This window comes from Neophocaena asiaeorientalis, unplaced genomic scaffold (assembly GCF_003031525.2).
Source record: "Neophocaena asiaeorientalis asiaeorientalis breed wild unplaced genomic scaffold, Neophocaena_asiaeorientalis_V1.1 scaffold418, whole genome shotgun sequence".
NCBI lineage: Eukaryota > Metazoa > Chordata > Mammalia > Artiodactyla > Phocoenidae > Neophocaena > Neophocaena asiaeorientalis.
Window position 1 is genome coordinate 5,853,462 of NW_020175731.1, and position 20,717 is coordinate 5,874,178.

Below are 20,717 nucleotides of genomic sequence, written 5' to 3' on the forward strand. Positions count from 1 at the left end.
AATCTACTGTATTACATTTTTAATGATTGAGTGTGTGTGTGTGTGTGTGTGTGTGTGTGTATGTGTATTTTGTCACTTTACGAATATAAATTCTTCAAGGGAAAATGTCACATTTTGGGGGGAAGTGGATATTTATTTGACACCTGTACGAGCCAGGCCTTTTACATTTAACTTAATTCTCACAATAATTCTCTTAAGTAGTTTTATTCTCCACATTTACAGATGTGGAAAACAAGTCTCAGGGAGGACATATAATTTGACCAAAGTCATATACAGTAATTAGTAAATGGGAGAGTTGAGACTCAAATCCATGTTTTAACCACTACCTTTTCCTTTCCACAAATATGTATCTATCTCTTTCTACGTGCCAAATGCTGGAAGGCACTGGATTTCTTTTCCTCACATCACCTAGTATTATATTCTACACAAAGAGAGCATTTAGTATTTTCCTGGTTGAGTAAATGCAGGAAAAAAAACACCAAAAAACAAAAAACCTCTCTTGTCTTCCTAAAGTTTCAATTTGTGCTATAAAATGTCCGAGGCGCCAACTTCTGAGGCAGATTCAGAGTGGCGTTTCTTATGTGGAGTCACAGGAAATGTGCTGACTCAGAAAAGGGAAACTTGGATTTAGGTCCCTGCCCTTCCTCTACCTAGCTGTGTGACTTGGGGTAAGTCACTCAACATCTCTGGTCTTTGGTTTCTCACCTGTAGAACAGGAAGAGTGAGGCTCACTTAAGGTCACTTCATATACTATTGCTTTAGATACATCTGGGGAATTAATAAATATTATTGAGACTAATGATTATTTGAAGTATCCAGAGAAGGAAAAATGTTTTTGATACTGCCAAAGTCTACTGATTGGCTAATATCCATTTGGTTATTAATAAATGGCACCTGTTAATATTTCAGTTCTCAACCTAAATGTTTAGAGCTGGGGGTGAATTTTTCATTCACAGGGACTTGAAGAAAGTCATCCAACTAAACTGAGAATGAACACAAGCCCATTTATTACTATTTGTAATTTGTTTTGAAGCATTTCTATCTACACTTACGATTTTTTAGTAACCATAGAAAGCAGTAAAAATAATAAAAAGTGAATCTAAAATGCTAAATGAAAACTGTTATCAACATTATATATCATTAATTTAGAATTATAGTTTTACTGTTTATTCACAAGTTTGGTAGATAAACACAATCCCAGCAAAACTCATTTTCTTTTTGTTGCTTCTGTGCTATAGTAAATATCTAGATATGTATATCTTTATATATAACACGTATATAATATAGTATATTTATGATTATGTATATGCATATTTACCGGCAGAAATTCTATAAAATGGTTGTATACTAAATACCCATAATGAAAATCTATAAATTTTATTGCCAGAGAGTACAAAGTTAAGGGAGTGTGAGTGATAATACTAAACACGTCTCCATTTTACTACTATATTTTATCTCGTCTAAAAATGCACATTTTTGGACATTTTAAACATCTCTGAAATAAGGATGTACCTTACAGTCAATAGTATGTCATAATAAACAATTTGGAGCAATTTTTTTCATTGCTTAGTGATTTATAAAATACAGGTATATATTAACATGAATGGTGTCTTATATTTGATGAAATATAGTAAATCACCAATACTATGTTAAAGTATATATATATACACTTCCACCAAAAGACTTCTACCAAAATTTTGAAATTGATTTTTCAGTCAAATCAAAAGCAGAAAAATGGAGGCTTTATTTATTCAATCGTGACAAGGAATCATGATTGAAATAATAGAAATCATGAGAGAAATAAAAAGTATTCAGGTATTTAAGTCTCTGTCTCAGTTTTCAGATTTCCTCATCCCCTTCTTAGAAAGTATGTGAAGACTCATGAAACATTTAAAAAGAAAGTAAAAGCATCAGCTAAAATCTTTAACAGATTAGTATGCAGTTGTTTCTCTGTCTCTTTCTTAGTCAACGCTGTTAAAGTATTCCATAAACAAAACACATTTTAAGAAATGAGAAATTCTTTGAAAAACATCTACTTTAAACTTGACTCCTCTGAGTGGGTATCTAAAAGATTTCCAGGCCAAAGCGCCTCACTCCATCACTGGATTCTCACCTACGTTTCAGGAGACCACTAAAGTCAAGTTCCCCTGCATCCTCTTGACCTTCTCCACTGTCATTAACAAAAGAAAAGCAAAACCGGGTTTAAGGCTGAGACACATACGCAAGTTTCCCCCAAACACTCTACATATAACGTATATGCAATTTTGTACTAGCACAAGTCATAGGACTAAACCAACACAAACACTTTCTTTTCACACAAGTGACATTTTAAGTTTTGGAGAATGTACTTGTGGAAAAGCAAACATGAGGAGCTTGTGTTACTCTATGATTTTGGAAGGCACATTTTTGTAGATTGCATATATAAAAGTGCTTGGATTTGTGTTAAAATAGAGTAACACAAATGCACTTAAGCCAAGCAACACAAAGTACTTTGTTTTTGCAAGTTGGGGGTGCTGGAAACATACCTGTGTAAAAAGCAAAGGACTTTTGCTGATCTCTGTTATTCATGTCAGACAGAGATTGGCTTGGAGGACGAAGTGTACCAGTGTCAAACATATAAGTACAAAACTTATATTCAAAGGTAACCTCTTTGTGTCCATCAATAGATTAATCAGATAATGTGATACCAACATCACAAAAATGGAGATAGTGCAGAGCTTTTTAAAAGATGCATTCCTTTCTCTTTTAAAGAGAAAGGATTATAAGCTTTTTATTTTCTTATTAATATTTACACCTTTTAAAACGTATTTTCCAAAAATTTGTCTTGGAATTGTTGAGCCCTTTACTAGGAGTTTTTAAAAGTGCTTTCCTATAGAGAAATGCATCTTAATTTAGGCATGCACCCACCTTCATGATTTCATATAAACTCTAAATATAATAGAAGCTATGGCGCTGACATTTAAATGGCACTACATATTTACTTACGTGTTTCATTTTTTAATGAAGATTTTGTTTTCTGCTCTTTACATATGTTAGTTATGGTTTCTAAGAAAAGAGTCTGTGGGTTTAAAAACAGTGTGTATAACATGTAAGTTATAAGAATTGAGCTCAAATAATGTGTTTTCAAAATTTCTCTAATAGCACGTATTTGGAGAAGACCTTTTGACATAAACACAGTTCTATTCTCTTAAAGCCCAAAACTTAGTAGATTACGTCTTCCTCTCTTAAAATAGACTTATACATAGGATGAATGTAGTTTTAGATCTATGCATTTGCTGAACGTGGGGTGAAGGGAAGGTAAGAGATTTTGAAAGTTATGACATAAAAAAATACAATTGGGGATTCCCTGGTGGCGCAGTGGTTGAGAGTCCACCTGCTGATGCAGGGGACACGGGTTCATGCCCCGGTCGGGGAAGATCCCACATGCTGCGGAGCGGCTGGGCCCGTGAGCCATCACCGCTGGGCCTGTGCGTCCAGAGCCTATGCTCCGCAACGGGAGAGGCCACAACAGTGAGAGGCCCGCGTACCGCAAAAAGAAAAAAAAAAAAAAATCCAATTGACTGATCAGGAAGTATTAAATATCTTTTAAAAGTAATTACAATTTTCATTTGTTCATAATTTAGGAGGGAACTGTGACTTTTATTAACAGACTAGATCATTGTTTTATGCTAGTTTCAGATGACTTTCCTTATTCAACAACACTGTTATGTGGATTCAGTCTTAAGAACAAAACATTTACTCTCATGAATGAATTTGTATTTTGGATGAATTAAGTACAGAGCGTAAAATAATGTCAGGAAAAGGCTAGTCACATTTCCCATAGGCTAGAAAATTCTTTTCATTTTTCTTCTTTGACCCCCTGATTTTTCAGCCTTGGCAGCTGCAAAATAAGTCAAGTAAGTATCTATATTTTGCCCTTCTACAATGTTCTTTATTCCAGCAGATTCAGTGGTCTTTCATTTAGGATAATTCCACATTTAAATAGTGCTAACTTCAGTAAGTAGCTACTTCATTGTAGTTTTCTGGGCGCATGGTTTAATTGCTCCATACGTGATTTCTAGATAAAAGGCAATGTAAGTTTTCTGATATCACTTAACTGATGCTATATGAGATGTGTATTGTTATATATTTTTGTGGGCCATTTGGTAGAAAATAATGCAACTAAGGAAGAAGCCTCATAGACCCGTAAAATGGGAGCTTCCTATAACAAGAATATTCTAAAAAATGATCAGCATATACACGAGTTGGCATATTAAACCCACAGCTTCTCTTGAACACTAACTTTTGAATATTTAGCATGTTTGACTTCAGTGAAAAGAGTTGATCTCACTTGGAATATTGAGTGTGGAGGAAGGGAAAGTGTGTTTTGAAAGTCTTCCACTTTCATGTTATACAAAAGCTACCTAGATTACCCTTTTGAAGTTACCTTCTCTTGAAAGCAGATCTGATGTCAATGTTTGGAGTAGTCCCAGTAGATTCTTTGAAAGGAAAGAAAACAATAAAATAAATACCCATTAAGAAGGCAGTTTTGTGTTCAGTTCCTTTCCAGGCTGTGGGGATTCTTCAGACGGAAGGAATGCCGGATGAAGGGGGGATGGCTCTCCTCCCAATGGCTGAGCTGGGGAGGCATCACACCTCATCCCCCCTCACACAGAATCAATGAAAGGACTTTAGGAGTTACCATATCCAGTTGTCATTCCACCTGTATGACCATTAGAGTCACCTAAGGAGCTTAAAAAATGTCAGCTTCTGGATCTCCCTGCTGGAGATTTTGATTCACCAGATCAGGGATGGGCTCCCAGAAATCCATATTCTGAAAACGCCCCTCAGGTGATTCTCAGAGATGCCTGGCCAGGTTGAAGAAGCAGTGGTCAGGACCAAATTCCCACTTAATACAGAAATCTCGACAGCACCACCACCCATGGTCACCCAGCCTCTGCTTGACAACTCTCAGACTGGGACCCTCACAACCTTCTGTTGTGTCTCTATATAGCTTTAAGGAAAGAGCTTGTGCTAATGTGAAGACAATATTCACCTTCTCTTAATTTCCACCTTTTGATTCTAATCTGCCTAAACACTTCTCAAGGACATGGATAATGGCCTTTTCCTTCTGTGTGACAGCCCTTCCCCTACTTACAATGGGTCATAAATGCCTGGCCTCCTTCATCTACACATTCAAGCTGAATGGGGGCATAGTTCCTGGATTCTTCAGTCTCCCAGTTACCCTACCTACTCCAGGAGGGATCCCAGTGGAGGTATGGTACCCATGGCCAAAGGCATTACTTCAAATGTGGAACAAGTAGCATGTTACAGAGAGTGGTATCACTTCCTAAACCTAGATCCTATAACACTTGTAACGCTCTGGTTTTAAATTACCTCAGCTTTGTCTTTTGTAGCTACATCACACTTTGGATTCATTTTAAGTTTATGATGTTTGCTGCCAAGTCAACTTTCCCTTTGTATACTTATCGAAGTATTGTCTTTTCCCCTATATACATATATACCTTTAATTTATTCCTATTAAATTCACTCTTGGCAGTACACAGTAAACATATAGAAGAAGAACTTCCATATCTGACATCAGTCCTTATAAAAGAAATCCTCCCTTCTACCTGGGTATCCTGGCATCTTCATCCCATATTAACTTATCCCCAAACCTGAGTGGGAATAAGAGGACCAAACGAAACATTCAATAGCAGCAAAAAAAGTCATCGGCCCTTATCTGAGAGATTAAATAGCATGGATAGCATGGATAAGAGACATTTACAATAAATTCCTCCGAATTCTGTTTGTAAATTGTCTCATAACAATTTAATTCAGCAGGCTTGCTGAGACTACCACAATCAGAAACACACACAGTTTTAAAGGAAATTTCATTTCCAAAATCTCATACTAATAAATGGTCTTATTCTCCTCTATCCTCTCATACCTCATAAACATAAAAAAATTAAACTTATCCAGACTAGAAGTCTCTCTTACCATGTACTTCAAGATCGAAGGAACAGCTGTCGAACTTATCCTTATAGGTGACCTCGCATCTGTAGTTTCCGGCATAGTTCTCTTTAGCCTGGATGATCTGCATCTCAAATGTGTATACCTGCAATGAAATGTATCCGGACGTATTTCAGCCCTACCTTGCCGACAGAAAGAGGCCATCACATTGCAGTTATTTTCCCAGTTCCTCAGCATTGGCTTAAAGACGTGTCTGTATCTGGGGATTCTGGTACAATGTTCTCAGTATGGGAGGGGTCAATGCAATGCTCTGAAGCCCCTGGGGACAGCAGGGCAACCACATTAGAGTGTAAACACTAGGAATGGGAACTCCAGCAGATGTTCTGGGACTGAAGTCTCTCAGAGATGAACCGAAAATGACCTTTTACGCACACAGAGGAATGAGCTGGCTGAGCCCCTGCGGCAGGAGGTCAGGGTCATACCCGACTGTGCCTTTCGAAGGTTTCCTTCAGCTGGAGGTGCTTCCCAGCTTTGCTGGCCAGGTCCATCCATTTCCCTTTGAACCATTTGATAGTGGGCTTTCTAAGAAGATCTTCGGCCTTGACTTTAGCTATAAAGGTGATATTTCCACCTAGGAAAAAAGCACAAGTAATTCAGACTGTGGTTTTAAAATTGCCATTTGTTTTGCTCTTGGATGGAAGGAGTTAGACAGGAATACACTGCATAACCTATGATGTTAATGGCACTGCTGGAATTGAACAATTAAAGGGCCCTGATACTTATCGAAGTATTGTCTTTTCCCCTATATACATATAGGGGAAGTTCTTAGGGCAGTTCTTAGGATACTCTAACTGCTTCTGCTTTTGAGGCTTATGGAGCAGAAAAAGAGCAATGGGGAAATCAGTGGAAATAATTTTTGTTTGGAATTCAAGCAAAAGTAATATGTATAAAATAACATATACAGGCATACCTCATTGTATTGCACTTTGCCTTATTGTACTTCAAAGATAGTTTTTCTTTTTTATTTAATTTCTGAATTTTATTTTATTTTTTATACAGCAGATTCTTATTAGTTATCTATTTTATACATATTAGTGTATATATGTCAATCCCCATCTCCCAATTCATCTCACCACTCCTCCACTTTCCCTCCTTGGTGTCCATACGTTTGTTCTCTACATCTGTGTCTCTATTTCTGCCTTTCAAACCAGTTCATCTGTACCATTTTTCTAGATTCCACATATATGCATTAATATACGATATTTGTTTTTCTCTTTCTGATTTACTTCACTCTGTATGAGTCTCTATGCCCATCCACGTCTCTAAAAATGACCCAATTTCATTCCTTTTTATGGCTGAGTAATATTCCATTGTATATATGTACACCTCTTCTTTATCCATTCGTTTCTTGATGGGCATTTAGGTTGCTTCCATGACCTGGCTACTGTAAATAGTGCTACAATGAACATTGGGGTGCATGTGTCTTTTTGAATTATGGTTTTCTCTGGGTATATGCCCAGTAGTGGGATTGCTGGGTCATATGCTAATTCTATTTTTAGTTGTTTAAGGAACCTCCATACTGTTCTCCATAGTGGCTGTATCAATTTACATTCCCACCAACAGTGCAAGAGGGTTCCCTCTTCTCCACACCCTCTCCAGCATCTGTTGTTTGTAGATTTTCTGATGCCCATTCTAACTGGTGTGAGGTGATACCTCATTGCGGTTTTGATTTGCATTTCTCTAATAATTAGTGATGTTGAGCAGCTTTTCATGTGGTTCTTGGCCATCTGTATGTCTTCTTTGGAGAAATGTCTATTTAGGTCTTCTGCCCATTTTTTTGATTGGGTTGTTTGTTTTTTAAATATTGAGTTGCATGAGCTCTTTATACATTCTGGAGATTAATCCCTTGTCGATCACTTCATTTGCCTACAAATTGAAGGTCTGTGGCAACCCTGCACCAGGCAAGTCTATTGGTGTCATTTCATCCAACAATATTTGTTCACTTCAGGTTTCCGTGTCACATTTTGGTGATTATTGCAATATTTCAAACTTTTTCATTATTATTGTATTTGTTATGGTAATCTGTGATCTTTGATGTCACTATTACAAAAAGATTACAACTCACTGAAGGCCTCAGATAACAGAATTTCTTACCAAAAAAGTATCTTTAATTAAAGTAGGTACATTATTTTTTAGACACAACACTATTGCATACTTAATAGACTATAGTATAGTGTAAGTATAACTTTTGTATACACTAGGAGACCAAAAAATTCTTGGGACTCGTTTTAGCATGATATTTGCTTTATTGTGGTGGTCTGGAACCAAATCCACAGTATCTTCAAGTTATGCATAAATATGAAACATATGAAATTAAAAAATTGGAAAACACACACACAATACACATATATATGTATACATATATATGTTTGTATATATATTATATATATAATATATATACACACACAGATTTTTTCCATCCTTCTTATTAGGCAAGATAATGACAAGTCTGGAATCGTAAGAATATGACTAAATGAAACTGATCTTTTTGATGTAAACACTCCTGTCTTTTTTTTTTTGGTTATTTCTGAGATACATATTTTAAAAAAATAACTAGAATTATGACTTACAACATTATACCAGATCATATAAGATTTTTATAAATTTCATGTAATGTCTGAAACATTTATATTAACATATTTCCATACAAATAACCCAAAGAAAGTTTAGTATTAGTTGTTTTTTGTTTGTTTGTTTGTTTATACTGCAGGTTCTAATTAGTCATCAGTTTTATACACATCAGTGTATACATGTCAATCCCAATCGCCTAATTCAGTACACCACCATCCCCACCCCACCGAAGTTTTCCCCACCTGGTGTCCATACGTTTTTTCTCTACATCTGTGTCTCAAATTCTGCCCTGCAAACCGGTTCATTTGTACCATTTTTCTAGGTTCCACATACATGCATTAATATACGATATTTGTTTTTCTCCTTCTGACTTATTTCACTCTGTATGACAGTCTCTAGATCCATCCACGTCTCAACAAATGACTGAACTTCGTTCCTTTTTATAACTGAGTAATATTCCATTGTATATATGTACCACCTCTTCTTCATCCATTCGTCTGTCAATGGGCATTTAGGTTGCTTCCATGACCTGGCTATTATAAATAGTGCTGCAATGAACATTGGGGTGAATGTGTCTTTTTGAATTATGGTTTTCTCTGGGTATATGCCCAGGAGTGGGATTGCTGAGTCATATTGTAATTCTATTTTTAGTTTTTTAAGGAACCTCCATACTGTTCTCCATAGTGGCTGTATCAATTTACATTCCCACCAACAGTGTGAGAGGGTTCCCTTATCTCCACACCCTCTACAGCATCTGTTGTTTGTAGATTTTCTGATGTCCATTCTAACTGGTGTGAGGTGATACCTCATTGTAGTTTTGATTTGCATTTCTCTAATAATTAGTGATGTTGAGCAGCTTTTCATGTGGTTCTTGGCCATCTGTATGTCTTCTTTGGAGAAATGTCTATTTAGGTCTTCTGCCCATTTTTGGATTGGGTTGTTTGTTTCTTTAATATTGAGCTGCATGAGCTGTTTATATTATTCTGGAGATTAATCCTTTGTCTGTTGATTCGTTTGCAAATATTTTCTTCCATTCTGAGGGCTATCTTTTCATCTTGTCTATTGTTTCCTTTGCTGTGCAAAAGCTCTGAAGGTTCATTAGGTCCCATTTGTTTATTTTTGCTTTTATTTCCATTACTCTAGGAGGTGGATCAAAAAAGATCTTGCTGTGATTTATGTCAAAGAGTTCTTCCTATCTTTTCCTCTAAGAGTTTTATAGTGTCCGGGCTTACAGTTAGGTCATGAATCCATTTTGAATTTATTTTTGTGTATGGTGTTAGGGAGTGTTCTAATTTCATTCTTTTACATGTAGCTGTCCAGTTTTCCCAGCACCACTTATTGAAGAGACTCTCTTTTCTCCATTGTACATCTTTGCCTCCTTTGTCATAGATTAGTTGACCATAGGTGTGTGGATTTATCTCTAGGCTTTCTATCTTGTTCCATTGATCTGTGTTTCTGTTTTTGTGCCAGTACCATATTGTCTAGATTACTGTAGCTTTGTAGTATAGTCTGAAGTCAGGGAGTCTGATTCCTCCAGCTCCGTTTTTTTCCCTCAGACTGCTTTGGCTATTCGGGGTCTTTTGTGTCTCCATACAAATTTTGAGATGATTTGCTCTAGTTCCGTAAAAACTGTCATTGGTAATTTGATAGGGATTGCATTGAATCTGTAAATTGCTTTGGGTAGTACAGTCATTTTCACAATATTGAATCTTCCAATCTAAGAACATGGTATATCTCTCCATCTGTTGGTATCATCTTTAATTTCTTTCTCAGTTTCTTATAGTTTTCTGCATACAGATCTTTTGTTTCCCTAGGTAGGTTTATACCTAGGTATTTTATTATTTTTGTTGCAATGGTAAATGGGAGTGTTTTCTTAATTTCACTTTCAGATTTTTCATCATTAACTTTTAATGTGTTGTTGGATTCTTTTTGCTAGTATTTTGTTGAGGATTTTTGTATCTATATTCATCAGTCATATTAGTCTGTAATTTTCTTTTTTTCTGTTATTTTTCTCTGGTGTTGGTATCAGGGTGATGGTGGCCTCTTAGAATGAGTTTGGGAGTGTTCTTTCCTCTGCAATTTTCTGGAAGAGTTTGAGAAGGATGGGTGTTAGCTCTTCTCTAAATGTTTCATAGAATTCGCCTGTGAAGCTCTCTGGTCCTGGACTTTTGTTTGTTGGAAGATTTTTAATCACAGTCTCAATTTCACTACTTGTGATTCGTCTGTTCATATTTTCTGTTTCTTCCAGGTTCAGTCTTGGAAGGTTATACTTTTCTAAGAATTTCCTCCAGGCTGTCCATTTTATTGGCATAGAGTTGCTTGTAAGTAGTCTCTTAGGATGTTTTGTATTTCTGCGGTGTCTTTTGTAACTTCTCCTTTTTCATTTCTAATTTTATTGATTTGAGTCCTCTCCCTCTTTTTCGTGATGAGTATCTCCTATGTTGTGTGCATACATATTTATATTTGTTATATCTTCTTCTTGATTTGATTCCTTGATCAGTATGTAGTTTCATTCCTTGTCTCTTGTAACATTCTTTATTTTAAAGTCTATTATATCTGTTACGAGTATTGCTACTCCAGCTTTCTTTTGAGTTCCATTTGCATGGAATATCTTTTTCCAACCCCTCACTTTCAGTCTGTATGTGTCCCTAGGTCTGAAGTGGGTCTCTTGTAGACAGCATATATATAGGTCTTGTTTTTGTATCCATTCAGCAAGCATGTGTCTTTTGGTTGGAGCATTTAATCCATTCACGTTTAAGGTAATTATCGATATGTATGTTCCTATGACCATTTTCTTAATTGTTTTGGGTTTGTTTTTGTAGGTCCTTTTCTTCTCTTGTGTTTCCCACTTAGAGAAGTTCCTTTAGCATTTGTTGTAGAGCTGGTTTGGTGGTGCTGAATTCTCTTAGCTTTTGCTTGTCTGTAAAGCTTTTGATTTCTCCATCGAATCTGAATGAGATCCTTGCCGGGTAGAGTAATCTTGGTTGTAGGTTCTTCCCTTTCATCACTTTAAGTATGTCATTCCACTCCCTTCTCGCTTGTAGAGTTTCTGCTGAGAAATCAGCTGTTAACCTTATGGGAGTTCCCTTGTATGTTATTTGTCGTTTTTCCCTTGCTGCTTTCAAGAATTTTTCTTTGCCTTTAATTTTTGTCAATTTGATTACTGTGTGTCTCAGCATGTTTCTCCTTGGGTTTATCCTGTATGGGACTCGCTGTGCTTCCTGGACTTGGGTGGCTATTTCCTTTCCCATGTTAGGGAAGTTTTCGACTATAATCTCTTCAAATATTTTCTCTGGTCCTTTCTCTCTCTCTTCTCCTTCTGGGACCCCTATAATGTGAATGTTGTTGCATTTAATGTTGTCCCAGAGGTCTCTTAGGCTGTCTTCATTCCTTTTCATTCTTTTTTCTTTATGCTGTTCTGCAGCAGTGAATTCCCCCTTTCTGTCTTCCAGGTCACTTCTCCGTTCTTCTGCCCCAGTTTTTCTGCTATTGATTCCTTCTAGTGTAATTTTCATTTCAGTTATTGTATTGGTCATCTCTGTTTGTTTGTTCTTTAATTCTTCTAGGTCTTTGTTAAACATTTCTTGCATCTTCTCAATCTTTTCCTCCATTCTTTTTCCGAGGTCCTGGATCATCTTCACTATCATTATTCTGAATTCTTTTTCTGGAAGGTTGCCTATCTCCACTCCATTTAGTTGTTTTTCTGGGGTTTTATCTTGTTCCTTCATCTGGTACATAACCCTCTGCCTTTTCATCTTGTCTATCTTACTGTGAATGTGGTTTTTTTCCCACAGGCTGCAGGATTATAGTTTTTCTTGCTTCTGGTCTCTGCCCTCTGGTGGATGAGGCTATCTAAGAGGCTTGATGGGAGGGACTGGTGGTGGGTGGAGCTGACTGTTGCTCTGGTGGGCAGAGCTCAGTAAAACTTTAATCCACTTGACTGTTGATGGGTGGGGCTTGGTTCCCTCCCTGTTGGTTGCTTGGCCTGAGGCGACCCAACACTGGAGACTACCTGGGCTCTTTGATGGGGCTAATGACAGATTCCGGGAGGGTGCATGCCAAGCAGTACTTCCGAGAACTTCTGCTGTCAGTGTCCTTGTCCCCACGCTGAGCCACAGCCACCTCCCCACCTCTGCAGGAGACCCTCCAAGACTAGCTGGTAGGTGTGGTTCAGTCTCCCCTGGGGTCACTGCTCCTTCCCCTGGGTCCCGATGCGCACACTACTTTGTGTGTGCCCTCCAAGAGCAGAGTCTCTGTTTCCCCCAGTCCTGTCAAAGTCCCGCAATCAATTCCCACTAGGCTTCAAAGTCTGATTCTCTAGGAATTCTTCCTCCCATTGCTGGACCCCCAGGTTGGGAAGCCTCACGTGGGGCTCAGAACCTTCACTCCATTGGGTGGACTTCTGTGGTATAAGTGTTCTCCAATCTGTGAGTCACCCACCCAGCAGTTATGGGATTTGATTTTACTGTGATTTTACCTCTCCTACTGTCTCATTGTGGCTTCTCCTTTGTCTTTGCATGTGGGGTATCTTTTTTGGTGAGTTCCAGTGTCTTCCTGTCGATGATTGTCCAGTAGCTAGTTGTGATTCTGTTGTTCTCGCAAGAGGGAGTGAGAGCACGTCCTTCTACTCCACCAGCTTTTTGAGTTTATTTTTTCAACACTCCTGTTTGTATTGACTCATTAGACTCAAAGGATACCAGAATTGTAGCCCAGTTGCCCTCCTAGCATTTTGGTGTCTTGCAGAAACACAAGGGGAGCAAAAAGTTTCATTCACATGCAGTGTGCTTCTACATTCTACACCTGAAAGACGTAATTTTCAGACTGTAGTCAGCTGTGTGTTCATTTGCATATTTGGTGTCAAAGACTAGTTCTGATTACAGTATGTTCCTTATAAAAATTCATTTAGTTAAAATTCCTGGACCCCCTGGTCATTCTCTGGCTTACCACCTTGTTTATTTCCTTCATGGCACTTGTGATGTCTTTTGTGATGTTCTGGTTTTTTTTAGTTTTAGTTTCTTCTTGTTTGCTCCTCCCATTAATACTGTAAATTCTGATTGATCACATATTTTACTCAGTGTTCAGCACAGTGTCTAAAACAGGAGGTGTGTAATCGATATGTTTCAAATGAATATATCCAAAGTTGAGCCATCTGTCTGACCAGCTTTCTCTGAGATACTAAATGTAACGATCCAGCATGTCTGCAGATTTATAATCATCTTGTGGAACGAGGTGTGTTGAAATGGCAGCAAACACTGGTTCTGAGCTTTAAGATATACCAGGTACTGTTCAAAGTACTTCACAAGTAGTATTATTCCCATTTTACAGATGAGAAAACTGATTTGAACCTACCCTGGCTCCAGGGTCCCGCCACTCAACTACTACGTGTACGGGTTACTGAAATGAAAGCTGTCGCTCACTTTTTCAGGTTATAAAAAGCAGGGTTTAGTACATAATACAATAGAATACTTTTCAGCCATGAAAAGGAATGAAGTACTGATTCATGCCACAACTTGGACAGACCGTGAAAACATTATGCTAAGTGAAAGAAGCCAGACATAAAAGGTCATATATTATTGTGATTCCATTTATATTAAATATCCAGAATAGGGAAATTCTTAGAGACAGGGCAGATTAGTGGTTGCCAGGGGTTAGAGGGAGAATGAGGGATAACTCTCAATGGGATACAAGGTTTCTTTTTGGGGTGATGAACATATTTGGGAACTCGGTTGCACAGCATTGAGTGTACTAATAGCTACTGATTATTCACTTTGAAATGGTTAATTTTATGTTATGTGAATTTCATCTTTATTTGAAAAAAAACACAGGATTTAATGCTTGGCACTCACCAACTTTCACTGTTCCACCTTGAGGCTTTTCCACGAACAGGGTGGACAGCTGATTGTTGGCAGTCTGCTTATCCTGGTCCTCCCCTGATGGTGATTCGCCAACAGACCATTCTAATGAGCAGAAAGGAGGAAAAGGATCATTCCAGGGCCAGGTTCTTCTTGGGCAGACTTACCTGGGTTTGTTGTTCTTGTCAATGCTGAAGCTTCTCTTTGTCTAATTAACCTGTATAAATATAACATCTTTCTTTCTACCCACCTCCCCGACAGCCATCAGTAGAGAGTGACAGATTCCCATTCTTACAGGGATATCTCTTCCACGATGGGATCAAGGAACATTTTCTAATTCCTAGAAATAGCAAAACTTTTCAGGAAGGTTGTTACTCTTTCCTGGCAGACAAGTTTCCTTTGTTTCCCAATCCTGCCTGTCCCCTGATAAATAATGGTGGGCAGGCTATGAAAGCAGTACTCTCATTGTTTTTCCAGGTGACTGGCTATAACGTCATGTCTATACAACATCTGAGTTGGAAAAGACTAAAGGGATGGATCAGTTTGCAGCTCAAGTGGGAAAGGTCAGACAAACAAGCCTGGCCTTGAATTTCTAGATGCCTCGCTGTTGTATGACTAGATAATTCTATTAGGGTTGTATAGATTCTTGTATTGTATATAGGGTTATATACAATTCTATTAGGTTGTATAGTTTGACAAGTAACAGATCATGACCTGCAGGCACAGATTTCAAGAATTCTAGGAGCGTCTTGAAAGGGAAGAAAAAAGCTAGAAAAACAGAAAGAAAAATAAACCCTTTGAGGCTTTCCCATGAAGACAGACAAGCTGGAAATGAACTTTATTTTGCATTTTCTAGTTTTCACTCCAGGTGCTTAGAAGGTATTAATCAGCAGTCAACTCCAATGAAGAGGGTAGGAGAGAGAACGGTAGAAAGTTCCCCTGTCTCTGAGAACTGAATGAAGAGAAGTTCCATTTTAGCCACTTAATAACTGGAAGAAAAATGCGTGGGTTGCCAACTCTCAACCTGTTAATGTTCCTTGAAAAGGAGAAAATGTAGATTTAGTTATTTTAGTTCCCATGTATCAACCATGCTTAGTATTCCTATTCATAGGCCATCATTTTCACAATGAAGTGAGGCAATGTAGTCACATGATTACACAATTTAAAAAAATACCCAAATTGATGTGAAAATGTTATGTTGTGTGTAATTGTAATGTTCATAGTAATAGCAAATAGTGGCCATTAATGTTTGGAACAAGAGGACAAGGATTTTTTTTGTTTTGTTCATTTCTATATCTGCGTCTGCAAAAATGCCTGGCCCATAAGACTCCCATAGCAGGATAATAGTAGGCCCTCAAACAAATTTGTTGAATGAATAAATGAACGACTAAATAAATAACCATCCAGAATTGTGGCTCCATGCAGAATTTGGAGGTGTTCTTTCAACTGTATGTAAATTTCCATAAAAATATGAATTATTATCTAATGTTGATACATCCCAGGAATGGTGATTTTAAAAGTCTCTTCATCTCTGTGTATTTGCCAAATGTTAAAAATGATAGTGATAATGAAACAAATGAACCTGTGGTATACGTGACTAGATTCCTGAATTTGTGTGTGTGTGTGTGTGTGTGTGTGTGTGTGTGTGTGTGTGTCATGCAAACTAACTGTTTCTCAATGCATTAGTTTTCTAGTCAGAGGAATGTAATAAGAGATTGCTATAAAAGCTACAAACTGAATAAAACCAAGATTAGAATCAAATACAGCTTCAAGAAATGAGGTCATTAGTGATTACTATATTAGGATGGGGTCGGGACGCCTTGCTTCTGGTGTGTGCTCACCTGAATCTTTTCTTTCCAGGGCCCGACTACCCGAACCTGAAAGGAAAGCGTGATCTGGATGATACAAGGGGTAGGGGGAGAAAATGGAGTGCTGACTTCAACCTTCTCAGATCCCCCAAATCCTGTCTCTTTTCATGATGGGGAGAAAAAAAAGCTAGAAGTTGGCTTGGATGGAAAATCAGTAGGGCTTTAATTTTGAAAACGTCTATAAAAAGTATGTGTTTTATTTAAAAAGTAACAATAAAAATTTTAAAAATCCAAATATCTAAAGAACAGGGGAAAAGAGTATATAGCTGGAAATGAAAGACATTTTTGCCCCTAAAATTTATACCCAAGAGTTACTACTTTTATTTATTTCACAAAGAACCTAGGGGCAGGACAGGAATAAAGACACAAAGAAAGCCTCTTTTTAAAAAGTTTCTCATGTTAAAAAAAAGAAATTGCCATTAAAGCCAACATTTTCCCTGTTTGGCACTGGCAAGATCTGAGTCCCCTGCTCTGAGCGTTGTCTCATCAAGGTGCCCTGTCGGTTCATTATCTTTACTGTCAATTAGTAATAAATTACAGAGTGGGGAAAGGGGTTGGAGTCATCCTAACCTGGAGGCAGGGCACCAGGCGGGGAGGCTTCCTCTTCATCTGAAATAAGAAAGAGGAATAAAAAGTTAAGGAGAAAAGAACTTCATCCCGAGTATCCTGAGAAAAGAGAAATCTGCAAAAGAAGAGAAACTACACAAAACACTTAACTGATGACTAAGCCTTAGAAGACTTTCCACCTGAAAGATTAGACTTCAGTATTTAAGGCAAAAGAGAAAAATAAACAAGTAAAAGGGTGAGAGAGTTGGGTAATCCCAATGAAAGTAGCTTTAAAAATGGTACTCTATGCAAACGTTTTATATAATTGTAAGCTAGGAAAAAAAATTAATGCTAAAAATCTAACCCTGATGACATCAGCAATGGAGGTGGTTTTCGAGTTCTTATTTTGTAGCCAAAGTCACTGACAGCATAATTCATATACCGCATTCATTTGGACACAGACATGAAAGCATATGTTTTTATGTAATTTGAGAACTCAATACCCCCAGAAAACCTTATAATTAATTCCCCTTCTATATTTAGGTGACAAAAGTCAACATTAAGTAGTATAAATCAATTTGTCATACTTACTAAGTTCACCAATAATTACTACAGGGGCTTTATCTGTTTTTTCCCCAGATTATATTGGTGTTGGCCAATATAATTTGAAAAACACTTACCAATTTGTAAAATATTTACAAATATTTTATATATGTGTAAAATATTTACCCATTTGTAAAATTCAAAAGATGCCTTGTAGTGTTTGTGCAAAGACACTGAATATTCCCTTTTCTAAAATGTCTAAATTTCAAAGTGTCTTACATTTTAGATGCTTAAATAGGTATTTGGTGTTATCTGAACCTCTGCCTCTTCCCTCCCAAAGCATGAAGACTAGTGTTAGTGTAAATAATAATAATCTTTGTATTTAAAATATTAGCATAATTACGGGTTTCAAAATGTGAACTTAAATGACTATATAAAATAGGATACAGAAAACAAATGCACATGACTGTTAATTAAAAAGTGCTCTAAAAATTTCTGACAAGAGGTAAAAGGGCACAGGCATAACCTATTAGTATATTTACAACATATATTATTTACTAGTCTGAAATTTCTTAAACTGTCAACCAGAGATATGTCTTGTTACTTTTTAACAAAATAACTAATGTAATATATAGAAAACCTTAACGTCATATCTTCAGAACCCAAGAGGTGATTCACTGGATACTGTGGGATTCGGGATTCTTCAGAGGAAGCTTTCTGTGGTCAAAGAAGCTTGCAAAACGCTAGGCTAAATAAAGTTAAATGCTTGTGTTTTATTGTATTGTTTGTGTGCTTTTACCGAAGGATATCTCAAAACCATCAGTGTGCTCGTGTGTGTTGGCACTGGGGATGGAGATAAGAAATGATACACTATTAACATTTCCCAAACTTAGTTCACATTTGAATCCTTTTCTCCTGGAATGTCCATGAACTTTCCACAAAATCTTGCATTTGGGGAAGTATAGGTATTTCTGAGCTCTTAGGGGAATTCTGTATTTCAGAAGACGGCTAAACAATTAAAATTTTACATAACCAAAAATAAAATACCTTGCAATTTTTCTATTTTATTTGCCATACATTTAACTCAGTATGTAGTATTTTATTCTTGACACCTATTTGAAGGCCTTTATTTACTAAACTATGTAAAGAATCTTGATCTAAAGTCCTGTAAAAATTCTTGAAAATGAAGTTTTAATACTCAACCACATCCTAGAAAGGAGCTTCCTTTGTTATATAGAAACTAGAAACTAGAACCATTTTTAGTCAGATGAACACTTCATTTTATACAGGTTTGGTGGTTGTTTCCTTTGTGCACAGTGCCTAATAAACCCTTGAGTTAACTGTTTAGAATGCAAAATGATTGGGAAAAGAGTGTTCTCACACGTTCATAAAACTAAAGTGAAAAGAGAAGCCATTTTTCAAGCAAACATTCGATGGGTGAGTAGTTTCAAAGTCCACTAAATGTTAAGACTATGTGGGGGACATACACAACTATTTTAGACTATTAAGACAACACATATGAAAGCAGTGCTTCAAAGTATCATAAAAGATACTCTAGATGATCCAACATTATTTCCAAACAGTAATTACTTCTCAGTGGGCAATATTTGAGTCATTGTACATGCATTTTCAAATTTACTGAAGTGCTAGAAAAATACAGTTGATGAGGGGCAACATTTATTGTTTCCCTTCTTTTAAATGTAGTTTTGGGAAGTTTCCTGGTGGCCTAGTGGTTAGGATTCTGGGCTTTCACTGCAGTGGCCTGGGTTCAATCCCTGGTCCGGGAACTGAGATCCTGCAAGCCGCACAGTACGCCCAAAATAAATAAATAAATACAAATTTTAAAAATAAATAGAAATAAAACAAAATGTTGATATTTAAATAAATACATAAATAAAAGTAGTTTTGGTCCTGCCATCCCCTTAGATTGGGAAATATAGCTAAGATGTTGGGATTCTGACCCCAAATACTTGAAAAGTTGCCTGGTTGAATTTGGTTGAGTTGGTTAAGAATGAGAGGTTTAATTGTTCTTATTTACCATAGAAAGGTTCTACTGCTAGGAGGGAAACTGAATATCCAAATCTTCTGGGTTATGCCTGATCCAACATCACATATATGAAAGGCATGGCATCATACAAAGAACATTTTCAAACAAAAAATAAAATATATGTCATATTTTCTTGTTTTCTATTTAAAAGTGACTATAGTGATGATGAAAACTTAAACATCTATTTTTGGCTCTTTAGAACACGGCCTACATGACACCACGGACCGAAAGCAACAGACCTATCTTCCCTAGCTATGTAGAAGGGAAATTTACCAAAATGTATCTTTAAGTCATGGGAAAATAGCATTTATAAAACCATAAAAATGATTCTTTCAACACAGAAGTTCCCAATGAAGAACACCTGGAAAGTAGGGAAAGAACTTGGTCTCATATTACAAGCCTGGAATTTTTCGGGGGGTCCACAGAAGGAAATCTGGAATGTGAGGGAGAGAACGCCAGAGACAGTGGAACATATACATACCTATAAATCTCCAAGCTCTCTTGGGCATAAAATAACTTCTACCTATGGCTGACTTAAATCGCCTTTTTAAATCAAATTTTAAAGTATACATACTTGGGACAATTGTTGAGATTTTAGAATAAAAGCATATAAAATTAAAATGTACTGTAAACAAACCTCAGTTAAATACTGATACAATACCTTGTTTGATGTAGACAAATTTATGAATTCCTCAAGCAATCAGTTGTAGTAAATATTGGCATATGTTACCAAAATAATAACAGCAACAAAAACAACCACATATAGAAGGCAATAACAAAAACAGCTAACATTAATTCAACATGCTGTGAGGCATTTGATTAATTTATCATATTTTCTGAATGAGAAGACACATGTCTCCATGCTTTGGTGCTTCTGAAGTCAGGATTCATCTTACCATAAATATGTTTATTTAATGAGTTTTTTTTCTCCCCCAAATCTATTAAATCAATGTTGTATTTTATAATCGTTGTGTTTTAAAATTATGAAGTACAGTGATATTAATTTTTAACAAAGTTCATTACAAAGAAATCATGTAGCTGGAATACACAGGTAAAGCAGAGACATTTTAGTAGATGGTTGATTGTCTGATACCTAAAGGTAAAATGGCACAAAAATATTTTAGCATGCTAGTAAGAAGCACCAAGATAAAGATATTGCAGATGTAAAGGGACCTAAATGAAGAAAAAACTTAATCATTCTTTTAATTAAAAAAAATCATAGCATGTAGGAGAAGTTTGCTGGAAATTCTGCTGATTCACTTCCTCATCTGACAACCA

At 36.7% G+C, this 20,717-nt stretch overlaps 1 protein-coding gene across 1 annotated transcript in view; it reads right to left on the minus strand.

Moving 5' to 3' along the window:
* The window catches only part of MYBPC1 (myosin binding protein C1), a 104,809-nt gene that overhangs the window by 45,339 nt on the left and 38,753 nt on the right, over positions 1 to 20,717 (minus strand). Inside the window, exons 8-14 of the mRNA XM_024732130.1 lie at positions 16,874 to 16,912; positions 16,277 to 16,312; positions 14,430 to 14,540; positions 6,435 to 6,583; positions 5,980 to 6,097; positions 4,427 to 4,478; positions 2,114 to 2,170 (exon numbers count right to left, since the gene is read on the minus strand). Of these exons, the coding sequence (XP_024587898.1) occupies positions 2,114 to 2,170; positions 4,427 to 4,478; positions 5,980 to 6,097; positions 6,435 to 6,583; positions 14,430 to 14,540; positions 16,277 to 16,312; positions 16,874 to 16,912 (562 nt within the window). The remainder of the gene's footprint in view (positions 1 to 2,113; positions 2,171 to 4,426; positions 4,479 to 5,979; positions 6,098 to 6,434; positions 6,584 to 14,429; positions 14,541 to 16,276; positions 16,313 to 16,873; positions 16,913 to 20,717) is intronic.